Consider the following 15,558-nt stretch of genomic DNA (forward strand, 5'->3'; position numbering starts at 1 on the left):
TGCCATGGAATGTACCATGTCCTGTGTCACTGCAAGTTTAATATAGTCCCTTTCTCCAAGGCACTGCTCCTTTCAGTGTGGCACAGGCATGGACTCTGTATGCATTCTAATAATGAATGCAGCAAGGTAACTTGCAACCAAGTCCAGTTTGGAAGCAGTGTCCTCTAATTTGCAATTCCAGTAGGAAGTTAGCTAGGATTTTGTGTCTGCCCTTTGTTTTCTGTTTGTCCAAATTGAAGTGTTGCCTCCCATTTTCTTATTCAAAAGTCAAATGTTTTAAAGAGTGTCTTTTAGTTCCTGTTCTTAATTTGAGAGAAGGATTTATGTGTTGGGGATAGTTGTGCATGACAAATGTTGATTTCCTTTATGCACTAATACAGTTATATAGGGTGAATAACAATTTCCTGCATACTAGAGACAATTGGGTAGGTTTGCAATTGTTATTATATTAATAAAAATGCACAAACCATAAAATACACAAACCAGGGACCAACTGGAACAGTATGGCATCTACTAATTTGAAACAGGGAAGCCCCAAGCATAAAATGTTCAATGGTCTTATAGAATAAACATATCAGGTTTGCTTTAGGGATGGCACAAGTCTCAGCTCATGGTGGAGAGTATTCCATAATCCAGGGGCACAAGTTGAACAGGCTCTCTCAGGAGGCCCTATCTTGAGAAAAGATTGGTCCCTGCAAGAACGGTCCATCCATTGATCTTAAGGCTTAGGCAGGTTGATATGCATTTAAGAAGTTCTGAGCCAGCAATGAACTATATGAGTGTTTTCTGAATGCACATCCTTACCACAGTTCCTCTCTATATTTTTGAAAAGGCCATCTGGGCGGCGCTGTCTCTGGGCTGCTGTCCAGCCCTTTCCGGCCCTGTCTGGCCCTCTGAGACCACAGGCAGCAGGCCAATTCGGATGCGCCCAGCAAAGCTGGGAGCATCCAGACTGGGCTGGCCCCTGGAGCGCCCGCCTCCAGGAGCTGACCGAGCCACCAAGAGACCATGCGAGCCCTCCAGTTAGGAGGCCATTCACCTGGATAAGCACCGCTCTCCCTGAGCGGAAAGGGGCCGGGGAAGCCTTTCCCGATGCCCGCTGACTAGGCGGTGGGTGTGCTCGGTGGGCCGTGGGGAGCCCACGTGCTTGCCGGGGGGGGATGGGCTGGCCTTCCCCATGGCCTGCTGAGCATGCCTACCGCCTTGCAGAGGCGGCGGGTGTGCTCGGCGGGCCACAGGGATGCTGCGTGCTTGCCGGGGGCACCTGACAAGGTGCTTCGCCTCCCTCCCCCATTCCCCCTTTCCAGCACAGCCTCCGCTAGCGCCCATTGCATTTCTTATGCAATGGGCTTTTTGGCTAGTATATACAATATTTCAGTCCTGAGGCTTTCAGATTTTGAATAAAGTTAGAAATCTGTATCTGTCTTACAGTTTTAAAATTTTCTTTGACATCCCAAAATAAACAAGATATCTTGCAATTTAAAAGAGCCATTCTGTTTGTCAGCTACATGGTTACCTTTTTCACCTCCTTATAGCTATTTCCAGACTCCATTTGGTTAAAAGTCCCTTACATAATTCTCTCTTTATTGCTGAAGGTTCAAAACAGTTATCTGCTGTACAAACGACATTAGAACTACACTCTTTGGTTATTTACTCAATAATTGCCTAAGTACATGATGTCAGCAAGGTTCGAGTAGGCCTTTTCAAAATCCCTTTAGTTATGCCCTGTGCCATGACAGCTGGGGTTGCACTTAGTTCACTGAAGCAAAAAAAGAAGAGCAAGACTTGCATTAAATTACTGTCGATGTTGCGCCTTCTCCCTTGCACAGAAGTAGTATAGAACTAACCTGCTGAATAGGAAGTGTTTAGATGTGCCTGTGTTTGTTGTGAATTTCTTAATATTTCTCGTGTGATCTGTGCAGTGGGTAGCCATGTTGATCTGAAGTAGTAGAATCATGTTTGAATCAAATTGGTACTTTTAAGGCCGACAAAGTTTTATTCAAGGTATAAGCTTCCGTGTGTATGCATATTTCCTCCAGTGCAGTGAAATGGGAGTTACCAGTCCATATTTAGGAATCAAGCTTAATTTGTAAAGTTACCATTAGTTTGGGTTGAATTCCAGGGAAAAACATAATGAAGGAAATATGTCAAAATGAGAGAGTTATGAACAGATGTATCTTTAATTGTGGAATTCTGATACTGTATATGTGATGGGGAAACTTTAAATAAAAAGGGGGAGACCCAAACCAAAATAATAGAAAATCAGGGAGGTTTGACAATCAAGTTGCCTCAGGCAGTCTTTAAACTTCCCTCAGGGAATTTAAAAACGAATTGGTCCTGTTGAATCTTGACTGATGTCCAAAATTGTCCCTTGCTGGACTTTTGTCAAGATAACTTGCCAGGGTCACCTAGACACACTGGACTTTGCTGCAGATGGTAATTTATCTAAAGCATTAGAGCTCTGTGTTCTGAAATTGTCTACATTTGCCTAATGTAAACAATGTGTGCTATTTTAATACTTTCTTCTGCTCCATCTCAACTGTTTCCATTTTCTTAAGCCTTACAAGAATGGATGCATTTGAGATTGGAAAATCTACCCGGGTCAAATTGGTGATGTTGGATAAAAGTTTCTTGCTTTTAACAAGTAAACTCCAGGGTCAGTCTCCAGTCACCAGGTGAAGGTAAGGGGCTTGAGGCAAAAGTAGGTTCCACCCCCTTTCCCAGGCATGGTAAAGACATGAGAACCCAGTTTGGTGGAAGCAGACAGTTCCCTGCTTTCACAGCTTATGCCCGAGTCCCTTAAGGCAGGAGTCCCTTAAGGCAGTGGTCCCCAACCTTTTTATCACCGGGGACCACTCAACGCTGGGGACCACTCACCGGGGACCACTCAACGCCTTTTACTGAGGCCCGGTGGGGGGGGGAGGTAGTTTACTCCTCTACTCTCAACCACTGCCCTAGCGCTCTCTGATCGCTATGGTAATGTTTAAACATCCCTTCAAAATAAGATACAGACACGCCACAACAATGAAGCGTGTTGTAAAGGGCTGGGGGGGGGTGAAGTAAAGGGCCGGGGGGGGAAGGCGTCCTTTGGGGCCCACCTCCAATTAGTCGAAGGACCACATGTGGTCCGCGGCCCACAGGTTGGGGATCGCTACTGTAAGGGGAAAGGATGGAGAACTCCTGGGGAGCTCTCACAGAGCCCCAGGGCTCCAGGGAGCCCTGGTTGGGAATCTTTGATCTAACTTATACCTCACTTTTATTATTATTATATTACCTTTCATTCATTATAACCACTGAGTTTGATGTATTGTTTTTGTTTAGGGGAAGGCGATATACGAATGAATGAATGAATGAATGAATGAATGAATGAAATAAAACTAGTTTGACTCCAAAACACAGCTAGACCTACAAAATGACATGAACAGCCGTGCTGACCGGAAAGAGCTACCTGCAAGTCTTTGAAAACCTGTCTTCTGTAGACAAAATAAATATATAAAAACGATTAAACTGACTGCATCCTATCAGTAGTTTATATGAAGTTTCACTGTAATTGTAAAGTGGGCACTCTCTGTTTTTGCCCAGTCTTGACAATTTAATTAGTTTGTATGTTCATTTCCACGCAAAGACTGGTTCTCCCATGTTATACTATTCTTTCTATTTTTAACATCGATGGACATTAATTTGAATGGTGAAAATAAATGCCAAGGAATGATGGAAGCTCTGGCCTTCATACCTACAATAAGTCATGTGTAATTTGTGGAATGTTTAGCATGTGCACCTATATAAAGGGGAAAGGGGAAAGCCTTCAATCCATGACTTCTCTGAGTCAAATGCAGAGCACATGGCCCTGATCTGGCTGCCCAGACTAGGCGCTCTGTACTCTGAGCAGCACATACTTCAAGCAGTAGAGAAAGTTGCACCATATGTTTGGGTTAACAGAAGGTCATTTGACGCAGTCACTGCATGGCCCATTTTAAAATCGCTGCTCAAGTTCCCAGTGTATTTCACAAGGTGCAGCGCTTGAAAAGTATAGCCATAATGGCATGTCCTAGTTAAAATAAGTGACAGAATGGCTTCGTCAGACTCCTTATGTCTGTATTTTGTCAACCTTCCCAAGAAATTCGGACTTCAATTAATTGTGCTTTGGGGAGAGGGAAGGAAGGGGGAAGTATTTCATACCCTGTTACTGATACATTAAGTGCAAGACTGCTATTTAAAGTCAAGAATGCATCTTGAAAATGGAACTCTGTCTGGCATTGGTTGCTTCAGTTATAAATAAGTGTTTCTTGTACTCCGGAGTGGACATTATACATTATCTTGAAGGGGGATATTATATATTATGTATTAAGTGCGCTGAAGTGGATTGGGTGTCTGCTTTTTAATCTCAGAGGTTAACGTTCTGTTGGAGAATTCCATCTCAGGGGACCCTGTGACCTTTGAATGAATTGTGACTTTATCCAACAAGGCTGCACAAATCCTGAAAAATGACTATTTTAGGAGGCATTTGCCTTTCTTGGGACAGTGATACAGAAAAAAGGGGGGGTATACAGAATCCAAACCAAACATAAAAAGCAAGGGCTAATCTGCAAGCACTTAAACAGTATTATATAACGTACAGATATGCAGCATATTTAAATACAAGAAAAACAGTCCAATAATGCTATATATGAGCCCTTGCTTTTTGTGTTCTTCTTGGGATGGGAATGGGATCGTGGCAGTGATCCTAAGGGCTGCCTGTGCCACAGCAACCAGGGGCCAGCCTAATCTTGCTCCCTAAAGGTGGCACCCAGTCTCATGCAAGGGGAATGGAGAAACAGGTTTGGGCTCCCCACCCTCGCTTACCTGTCACTGGGAGGTGCTTAGATGCCACCTCAGCATAACCATGATTTACGCTGGCATTTCTTTTCATTGTATAGGTAGGGTATAGCAGTCATAATCCAGTAGAAAAATCATAGAATCACAGAGTTGGGAGGGACCTCCAGGGCCATCTTGTCGAACCCCCTGCGCAATGCAGGAATTCACAACTATCTGCCCACTCACAGTGACCCCAATTTCATGCCCAAGTGATCCCCCCACCAAAAATCTCTAGAATCCAGCCTGGCCTGGAGGAAATTCATTTACCATTCCACCATGGCGATTAGCAGTTCCCTGGGTATGCAAGGAAGAGCTACAAGAGACAAACACTGGCACATCCCTTCCTGCCCACTCACTCATAGCCTGCATAAATTCATAGAGAAAAAATAGAATGAACTAGTGGTGCATACATTCCTAACATACCAAGTGGAACTAGGTTTCATAGAACAGGGGAATAAAACAAGGAATTTTCATGTAACATACCCATTTAGAGCTCAAACATGAGAAATTACACTTGACCAAGTACTCTAGTATGATATGTTACTTTTAACTGTAATAGTCATTATGAAACCTTGGGATTCTTTGTTGCTGAGAAAAGATTTGGTTTAATTTTCACCCACTCCCCGTAAAATTTGACATGGCAGTGCATTTTTCTCAAGAGGTTACTGGGTGTAAAGGAAAACAAAATATAAGACAAAGGGTGAAAACGAACTCCAAATGTTCTTAAGGTGAATGCAATAATTATACCAGGCAGACCTCACTTTGAGTTCTAGAAGAAGCGTAAAAATAGACATGCAGATTAGGTGGATGATGGCCGCATGATCAGGAAAGCTACACAGTTCATCAGAATAAATCATCCCTTCTAACTTGTCAGCGGTTCTTTAAGGAGGTAAGTGAGGCTAAAGTAGAAATAGGAGGTTTCGCTGATGTCTTGCACAAGAGATCACTGTAGAAACTTTAACCACTAGGTGAGAGGTAAAATAGTGTTATTGATTAAAAGCAGCAAGACCTAGTGGATAAATAGAACAGGATCCATTTCAGTAGTACAGGTTCTTGAAACATAAATAAATATGCTCCAAGGGTCTACAGTAATACTCCATAGTGGTCAACATGAACATTCTTTGAGAGACATCCAGTTAAAGGGGACTTACTTCCAAGTGAGTATGTTTATGATTTCAACCTTGAAGCCAATATTCGTATCTGCTGGCATCTTTACTTTGGGCTAGTAGGAGGGTCGGTTCAATCTAAACAAGTCATCAACAGTGTGTGGGATCCAGTCAAAGTGCTCAGTCATGCTAAATTCTTGTCCCACATGGTTTTTGTCCATGCAGGTCCCGTTCTCCCCAGCACAGCCTTCTTGGGTAGTCAGTGGGAACGGTCTGTCTCATCAGCAGAAATGCTGGTTGGATCCTACCCAATAGCTGGTGTTCTAAATAGTAGACAACCCAGTATAATTCCCATCTACAAAAAAATCACTGATGACTCTCCTTGTTAGTTTTTAACTGATATAATGGCTAAAATATGTATCTGCCTTCACCTAAATAAGCAGGAAGATGGGCCTTACCAACATGAGATCTTGAACATAAGATCTTGGCAGAGAAAGTCTTAAAAAAAAAGATGAGTTGCCCAACATTGGATATACTGTTGTGTTATCTTGTTTAAAATGCGCCTCTGGAAAATATTTGTTTACAGCATTTGTGGATTTCTCTAATGCAGTGGTCCCAACCATTTTATCACTGGGGACCAGTCAACGCTTGACAATTTTACTGAGGCCTGAGGGGGGTAGTCTTTTGCTGAAGGATGTCGCCGCCTGAGCCCTTGCTCCACTTGCTTTCCCGCCGGCGTCCCTGACTTCCCACCACCCACTGGGGGGTGCTGCCAGCAGCAGCTGTGCAGTGCCACGCTGAGGGGGAGCCCCAGCCATGGTGGTTGCTGGAGAGCACCAAAGATGAGCCGGCGGCAGAGTGGCAGGGCAGCAGCCGGGGAGGAGGACGAGGAGGAGCCACGGCCCAGTACCAACTGATCCACGGACTGATCCCGGTCCCCAGACTGGGGGTTGGGGACCACTGCTCTAATGCCTGTCAGATGTGAGAATCTCTGGTTAAAGTAGTTCTTTGAAAATGGATTGGTAGCGCTTCTTGATATGTAAGCAGAAGAGAATGGTGGTGAATAATAAACTTGCCTGTCAAATCCCCACCATTCAAGAGCAGTGGCTAGATTGCCTGCAATCTGCACAAGTTTTTCTGTTAGCAATTCTGTAAAGGAACAATACAAAGGAACAATTAATCAAATTCAGTAGTACATCCAGTAACGCTCTCCCCCTCATGCTGATCTAAGGTGATCCTGGTATGAAGTAGAGCATAGCCAAGTACTCTGGTTTATTTCCAACCAAACAATCCACAGACTTAAGGGCACAGGTTTTCTTAAGAGAGGATGCCCATGTATGCCAATTCCCCCTTTAATTTTGCCTTTTATTCTGTGCCTAAATGTCTCCAGACAAAGTAGAGGGGGAGTTCAATGGGGTGTAGTAGGAAGATAACATGGACATTTGTACACCCCTGTCAGAAAAGTGCCCTTAAATCTTCAGAAAAGCATGTTTGAATTCAATTAAAGAATTAGAAACACTTAAAGAACAATCAACAACACCAAAAAAAAGTTTTAATCCAGTTATTGCATGTGTAAAATAGTTGCTTATATAAATGAAAAGAAAAAGATCTCAATCCAGACAGTGGTATATTCAGGAACATCCTTCAAATTATCAAGTAAAATAATTGAATAAATTATTTCACCCACATAGGTATACATACATGCAAAGCTGAAAGCGAGTGAGAAAATTTTCCATGTTTTAAACAAAATTGTCAATTGAGCAAATTGTTTTAAACTGAAAGTTTTAAACTGAGTCGAGGACCATTGACTGTGAATAGCAGATGGGCAGCCCAGTCTCAGTGCAATAACTGCAGAAATGGCAACTGGGAAGGAACGTTTGGTTTATTTGGAACATTTAAATGCACATATACTGAACACAAGATCTGAACACAATGGAAAAATGGGCAAATGAGAACAAGATGCAATTTAATAAAGATAAGTGTAAAGTTCTGCATCTGGGTCAGAAAAATGAAAAGCATGCCTACTGGATGGGGGATACGCTTCCAGGTAACACTGTGTGTGAACGAGACCTTGGGGTACTTGTGGATTGTAAACTAAACATGAGCAGGCAGTGTGATGCAGCGGTAAAAAAGGCAAATGCCATTTTGGGCTGTATCAACAGGGGCATCACATCAAAATCATAAGATGTCATAGTCCCATTGTATACGGCACTGGTCAGACCACACCAGGAGTACTGTGTGCAGTTCTGGAGGCCTCACTTCCAGAAGGACGTAGATAAAATTGAAAGGGTACAGAGGAGAGCGACGAAGATTATCTGGGGCCAAGGGACCAAGCCCTATGAAGATAGGTTGAGGGACTTGTGAATGTTCAGGCTGGAGAAAAGGAGGTTGAGAGGGGACATGATAGCCCTCTTTAAGTATTTGAAAGTTTGTCACTTGGAGGAGGGCAGGATGCTGTTCCCATTGGCTGCAGAGGAAAGGACAGACAGTAATGGGTTTAAACTACAAGTACAACGATATAGGCTAGATATCAGGGAAAAATTTTTCACAGTCAGAGTAGTTCAGCAGTGGAATAGGCTGCCTAAGGAGGTGGTAAGCTCCCCCTCACTGGCAGTCTTCAAGCAAAGGTTGGATACACACTTTTCTTGGATGCTTTAGGATGCTTAGGGCTGATCCTGCGTTGAGCAGGGGGTTGGACTAGATGGCCTGTATGGCCCCTTCCAACTCTATGATTCTATGATTCTATGATATACAACTATATTGAGCCTCTTGTGGCGCAGGGTGGTAAAGCAGCTGACATGCTGTCTGAAGCATGGGGGAGGAGTCTTTGCCATGCAAGAAAGCATTGAATCAACGTTGGCCCATGATAATTTTAGTGCATTTGTTTGGAGAGAGCAAGAATGCAGAATGTGTATCAGTCCATTTTGCTAGTGAAGTACAAACAATTATGTTGGCATTATGGGGGTAATTCCAACATTCTCTACCAGCTTGCTGTAAAAATATTTTGTGACTGCTGCACTCTGGGAGGCGTGCTTTGTGCCAATCCTTGTCCTGCAGGATTGGGATGGCAGCAGTGTGTAACGGTTGTGTGGAAGGGCAGTGCCACTTCACAGGAAGAACCTTAGATTTTCTTGATTTGAAGAAGTTCCCTGTAATTTAAAGAAAATACTGGGCTATTCTGCTGTTTTTCCCCCCTATCAAATGTAGCCATTTACCTGGGGGGGGTGTCACAGTGGTATATAGCTATGTCAGTTCCTGGAAGAAAATCAGACTATCATTTGAGTTCTTTCAAGTCGAAATCTTTGAACCCCACAGCTGGCCCTCCAGGATGTATAAAAGTGATAAACTTACTTGCCATCTTGTGCCACGTTTTATTGCTTTGACCTGTTGTGAAATTTGTCTTCCCGAGCCATCCTGTTAGGGTAATATAAGTTTAGTCAGGGTGCAAAAGTTACCCAGTGTCCTCAGTCAACTAGATCCCAGTAATTTCCTAAGGTGGGAATGACAACTAGGGGAAAAAAGGGGGGGGGGTGGATTGTTATCAATTATTACTAGTCCACTGGTAGAGGTTCTTCTTTTGGCCTTTGGCCAGTTGTATGTATGAGAAAATTGCTTACCATCTACTTTGCATTCAAACTTTTCACCTCTCTATAATAATTTCAATAAGGATGAGAAATTGGTTGTAACTTTTTATTCCCCCTCCTGCTTCCTCTCCCCAGTCCTCAACACGGTCTTTTATTACTGTTTCCTCTTGCAAACGGTTTGTTTAAATCTCGACTGCAAGAGTTTGTTCAAGGGCTGTGCCTTTAAAAGGATAGAACCTCCCATAAATTGCTTTAAAGAAATCACAGTGGTAGTGAAGAACCGAGTCCGCCCACAAGATTATGAGCAGTTTCTTTAACTTGTTTGGGAACATCTGGAGAATGATATCTAGTAGTATGTTCCTGCAACCATTTTAGATTTGTTGAAAGCCAGATTAAATTACTGATGTTTGCTGTTACATAGCTGCTAGGTTCTTCTGTTATGGGAGTGGATTAAACCTCCCCGTCTGTAGACCTGAAGCAGTTTCCAGTGAAATATTTCTGTGACCTTCTCTGGTGGTTCCTGTGTTCATTGACAAAGATAAGGACACCGCTGTGATTATTTCAGAAAGTCCTAGTGGGTCACTGGCAGCAATTTACAAGCTCATTCTCCCCTGCCTGAAACCAAAGTGAATCAGAGTTACTAAGGACTCCGTGAGGTGAGTGGCAGAATTTTTGAATATCACAGGTTAACTCCTACAAAACAGAGAGGTTTACCTTGGATTCTTTAGGGTTGTTCTTCTGAATACAGAAACGCTTTCCCCAACTAGTCAGATTTGTATTGATTGCACTGTTGCTATTGCTGTGTTTATCAAGTTGTGATGCCTGCAGTTTGTCGTTGTAAAAATAAACAGCATTTCCGATTGTTTCAAGATTGCAATTGAGCTCTTTGCAGAAGCTGTATGCTTCCCACTGCTTCCTGGATTGCTCTCTGATGCATGACCCTTTTCCTGTTATGAAGACTTTTTAAAAGTTCTTTTTAATGAATTACATTTAAAGGGACTATATTAAATTGATGTAGAGATTATGATGGTGGCAGGAATGAGTGTGGAAAACATGTATTCTAGTTTTGAAGTAGCAAGTGTTGTAGAAGTGCATTGGGAGACGTATCCATCATTGTATGGAGTACAAACAGAGCCACTGAAATTATAGGGATAAATTGAGCAGAAAACATCCACAAAAACCACACTAATTAGGTTGGCATGTGTTGCTAGATTAAAGGATTCCAGAGGTTTTTTTAATGGATTATGGGTCTGACCTACCAGATGGCCAAACTGCAATCCTAAATACATTGAATTCTATGAGATTTATTTATTAATGAACACACTGCCTTGAGGTTTAAAGCTGCACATGCTAATACTTTGGGGCTCTATAAAAAGGACAGGTAGGGAGAGAGTGAGCCAGTGGAAGTGCAGCCTCTCACCTGGAGTAATGGTTGTGCCATTAAGTTGGTTTCAAGTTATATGCAAGGTGCACATACACATCACTGCCTGCAAGCCAAGCCTCAGTCATGAGAAGCAAAATGGCAGCTGCAGGGAGAGGAACTTGACTGGAGGAAGATGTGGGAATGGGAATCCCATAAGTTTTGTTGTCAAGAGAGCACTCCTTCCCTCTCAAGCCAAGAAGCCACTCACTGGCTCCTGTGGTCACAGATGCACGAGAAGACTCCTAGCTGAAGTGGGTGTGGGAGAGGAGAGGAGATGCAGAAACAAGCAAGGCAGGAAGGCAGAGCAACTGGCTCTTGTTGAGGAAGGAAGAATACTTTTGTCTGCAGCAGCAACCTCACCAGCAGCCTTGGGAACCACTTGGAGGAGCCTTGATGGGAGGAACCTCTAGAAATGTTCAGTATGCAAAACAATTTCTATCTTTTAAAAAATAAAAAACACAGCCCCTTTACTGTCCTTTTCTGCAAAAGAAGGCCAGACAACTTCTGTACCTGTTCACACATATATAGCCTTCAACCTGGTGATATATAGAGAAATGGAGTGGACAAGCTGAGTGTCACAGATATCTGAACTTTGGTAGCTAGTAAAGCACTGGCCAAAATGCTACTATGGAGGATAAGACCAAGTGGAGACAGATGGAACCACAGAGACAAGAAGAAACCATGTTGCTATTGTGTTGTTGGGGGCTCATGGGAATTGAAGACCATGGACATCTGGAAAGCCACAGTTTGGCCACCCCTGCTTCAGAGAGAAGAAGAATACTGTGGGTCTGAGGGAAATGCAAACATGCAGGTTGGAGGGCCACACGTGCACAGAAAGCTTGGTAGCCACCGGTGGGCCACAGGCTGGAGATACCTGGCCTAAAGCATTAATTAGTTTTTTGGAAGAGGAATGGACAGAAATTCAGTAAGGAACTCAATGATCTAAAACAGAATTGTTGTGCATAACTATGCAAAAACTACACCTTATGATTTACGTAAAGCAGTTGGTCCGCCTTGTGACATATAGTCACGTAACATGTTTAAGCAGCGCAGTGACTATTTGCTTTGCATTGCTTAAAAGCAAATACGTGGTCAAGAGCATTTGATTTGAGTAAACCTTAGATACTGCTTGTAGGGCAAACAAAGTATGAAGTTCATTTCCCAAATTGTCACCCATAATTTGGGGCTAGAGATTTCACTCTCCTCCTTTTCTCCTTGTTCCTTGTGAGATATGCAGGTGACAGAGAGTGGACTCAATGGACAGAATATAGTAGCAGGTGGTAAATCAGCAATAAAATAATCCACAGCTGTGCTGTGGTCTTCTTGTGGGAAATACAGAATGTTGTGCACTTGGTCAGTTTGTTTGTTTTGGGGCTAGCTTGTACCTGTACAAAAATGAGGTCAAGTAGGAGCAGGAAAATGGAGGGAAGGGAAGAACTGGGATGAGAAGGTTAATTACAACACTGTGCTATAGCTCAAGGGTGGCCAAACTGTGATGTCCAGCTGTCCAGGCAAAGACCCATGGTTATTGTAGTTCATGTACATCTGGAGAGCCACAGTTTGGCCACCCCTGCTATAGCTGTTTGATGGTTCAAGAGGTAGAGCCTGTATAGATGGTGTTTGGTTCAGGAAATTGTACCAGATGAAAATTGCAAGGGATTGCTTTCCACCAAGTGTATTGCTCTTGCAAGGTATGACCGTGCTTCTGCTTGTAGTTGTCTTTTGAATGTTGTCCTATCAGTGCTCATAGCATTACCCTTCAATACTACCATGTCTAGTATGGTGTTCTCAATTGTCTTCTGTAAATGGGTGGGCATTAAAGGAGGGGGGAATTTAAGTGGAGCTGCACTGGAGAGATTCAAGCGGGTAGCCATGTTGGTCTGAAGTAGCACAACAAAATCAGCGTAATAGTTGCCTACGTCCACATAGCAGGTGGATTTTTAGAAGCTGATATCTGACGCTGCATGCATTGTGAGTTCTGATGGGCAAGGCAGGAAGGGTTTACCTTTGGAGAGAGGAAAGCTTTCTTTTTGAGTGCTCTCTTCAAAGGGGTTAAGATAGGTTTAGGTACTGATCTACATATTCTTTCACTTAATAAAAAAGAGCAGCAACTCATACCATTTCAGAAGTGCTTAGGATGTAGAATCTTTCTGGGCACAGCCCCCAAATTGTCTGCCACAATCACGTCAACGTATATCTGCATTTATTACATTTATCTCAAAAAAGTTTAGAAAGGCTGCTTATGTGCAAAAAACCCAAAACAATATCATCTGATTTAAAGAATTAGTGGATGAACCGTCTGAGGATTCTTACACATAATTTTCCAGTTCAGTGCCCGTTGACAGAACTATGAGCTCAGCTGTAACTTAGTAAACAAAATGCACAGTTCAGAGTAAGGTTTGAAGGTAATTATTAATGTTTAATGTTTTGTTGTTTTCATCCCTTGGTCCACTAGAAATAAAATAAGCTTTAAAAGCAAAAGTACACAACTCTTCAGTGATCAAAATTTGTCACCGTCCGTTAATGAACTGATATGACAGTCCAGAAAGTTTCCTTGATTTGCACGAAGAACCTTGTTTCTGCACATTTATGGCTTGCAGAATTACAATTCGTAAAATAAATAGTTTATTATCGTATGGCATGTGTGTAGTATAGCCAGGAGATTCTAGAGCAGAGGTAGTCAAACTGCGGCTCTCCAGATGTCCATGGACTACAATTCCCATGAGCCCCTGCCAGCATTTGCTGGCAGGGGCTCATGGGAATTGTAGTCCATGGACATCCGGAGGGCTGCAGTTTGACTACCCCTGTTTTCTGGCAACCAGGCAAGAGACATTGAGAAATGGTGTGCCATTGCTTACCTGCACCCTAGTGTTTCTTAGAGATCTCTCATCCAAACGCTAGCCCTGTTTGGCTTCCAAGGCCTGATGAGTCAGGGCTTTGACAGGCAGCTGGAGAAAATGGCCCAGGCTAGCCTGATCTCATCAGATCTTGGAAGCTAACCAGGCTCAGCTTGGCTTTGTGGAGAACACTAAGGAAGTCCAGGGTTGCTATGCAGAGGCTGGCAATAGCAAACCACAGCTGAACATTGCCAGCCTTGAAAACCCTATAGGGTCGCCATAAGTTGGCTGCAACTGGATGGCACTCTACCCACACAGAGCACAATTAGGCTACAATTGGTCTATTAATTAAGCTAATCAAAGTGTGTATCATCAATAAACATGTATTGGTATTAGACTAGTTTTGTGGACATATTTAAAAAAAGAAAACAGATATTTTATTTCAAAGGGGGGCGAAACTAAACATGATTTCACTTTGTGTATATAATACACAATGATTTATATGAACAGCAAAACCTTTTTCTTTTTTGGTTTGGCAAAGAGCTGGGTAAGTTCTGTGTCCTCCAATCACCTGTGCCTGCTTTTCCTCCACCCCCTTGGAGCATGCAGCTTTACACCACCTACTGTTTCCACTTTTGAAGGCAGATGTTTGAGCAAAACCACCCTGAACGTTTGCAGTCTACATTGACAGATAATTAGAAGCTGAATATTATTGTTGGGTGAGTAGAGGCTGGGCTGGAAAGCAAGTTGGTATTTTGAAGGGGGAGGCTTGTAAAACTAATTTTGAAGGACACACATAGTATCTGAGGATTAATTTTCATATAAATAATTTGGGATTTTAGAAAGGGTTTGTTGAGGTGGAGTCTTTACTGAAATGAATTGAAGTTTAACATCTGTACTGAATGTATAAACTGAAATATATTCTTGTCTGCCTCATACAGAATGTCTCTGAAATGTGGATAGTTCTGCTTTTCTAAACAATGCTGTCCTTTTGTAGATTAAAAACATGCCACCTAGTGTGATCATACTTTAACGTTCTATTTACAAAACAGAAAAAAAACAAATATGTCCAATTGGAAGACGGTAAGCTAATACTGAAAGCCTAAGTGCATAAAGGGAAATAATCTAATCAATGCATTGTCTAATTAGATGAGTCAAGAACAATGGAAATAAATGTTTTATGAAGAGTTTCTCTTTAATAGCTTTCAGTGTTTCATGAATTCTTTTTTGGCTGTTTTTGCTACATTTACAAGGCAATCCTAAACACTTAAATCTTTCAAACCCCATTGACTTCAATAAAAAGTTGTAACTGTTTAAGGTTTCACCTCTAGAATGTAAAATGATGACAAATAGGCTCCATAAGTACAGCATCATCAAAAAACAGTGGGGACTGCATTTTGCCTGATATGTTAAAATAGAAGACAGCTTGAGAGCCAGGTTAGCTACTGCTGGGTTGGCTCAGATTTTTCTCCTCTAAAACAGAAACAGGCAGCTTGCTCTGACCTGGGGAGTGGGGCGGGAGGAATACTTAGCCTAAAGAATTGTTTCTTAAAATCTATGGTACATGGTTGGGAGAGAATTATCTTTTGTGTCACAAATGAAGGCAAGCACTCTACCTAAATAAGACGTTATTATTTACTGCTATGCTCTGAAGTGCATTCAGGAGGACATTCGGATTTTCCTGCAATCCCTACAAAATTTTTCTATTCTGGGTACTTGAAAAATGGGATATCCCTGCAACAGCATCACTGTGT

General features: G+C 42.5%; 1 protein-coding gene across 5 annotated transcripts in view; it reads left to right on the forward strand.

Moving 5' to 3' along the window:
- The window catches only part of SLC7A2 (solute carrier family 7 member 2), a 49,273-nt gene that overhangs the window by 7,098 nt on the left and 26,617 nt on the right, over nucleotides 1-15,558 (forward strand). For 2 of the 5 annotated variants that reach the window (XM_077302102.1, XM_077302103.1), the window contains exon 1: nucleotides 5,911-6,011. The exons of 1 other annotated variant lie outside the window; for it this stretch is intronic. In XM_077302102.1, the coding sequence (XP_077158217.1) occupies nucleotides 5,925-6,011 (87 nt within the window). In that variant the 5' untranslated portion in view covers nucleotides 5,911-5,924. Of the gene's footprint in view, nucleotides 1-5,910; nucleotides 6,012-9,797; nucleotides 10,201-14,426; nucleotides 14,524-15,558 lie in introns of those variants that run through there. 2 more of the 5 variants (XM_077302105.1, XM_077302106.1) reach the window with 2 other exon arrangements.

The sequence above is a fragment of the Paroedura picta genome, chromosome 10 (genome assembly GCF_049243985.1).
Source record: "Paroedura picta isolate Pp20150507F chromosome 10, Ppicta_v3.0, whole genome shotgun sequence".
NCBI classification, from domain to species: domain Eukaryota; kingdom Metazoa; phylum Chordata; class Lepidosauria; order Squamata; family Gekkonidae; genus Paroedura; species Paroedura picta.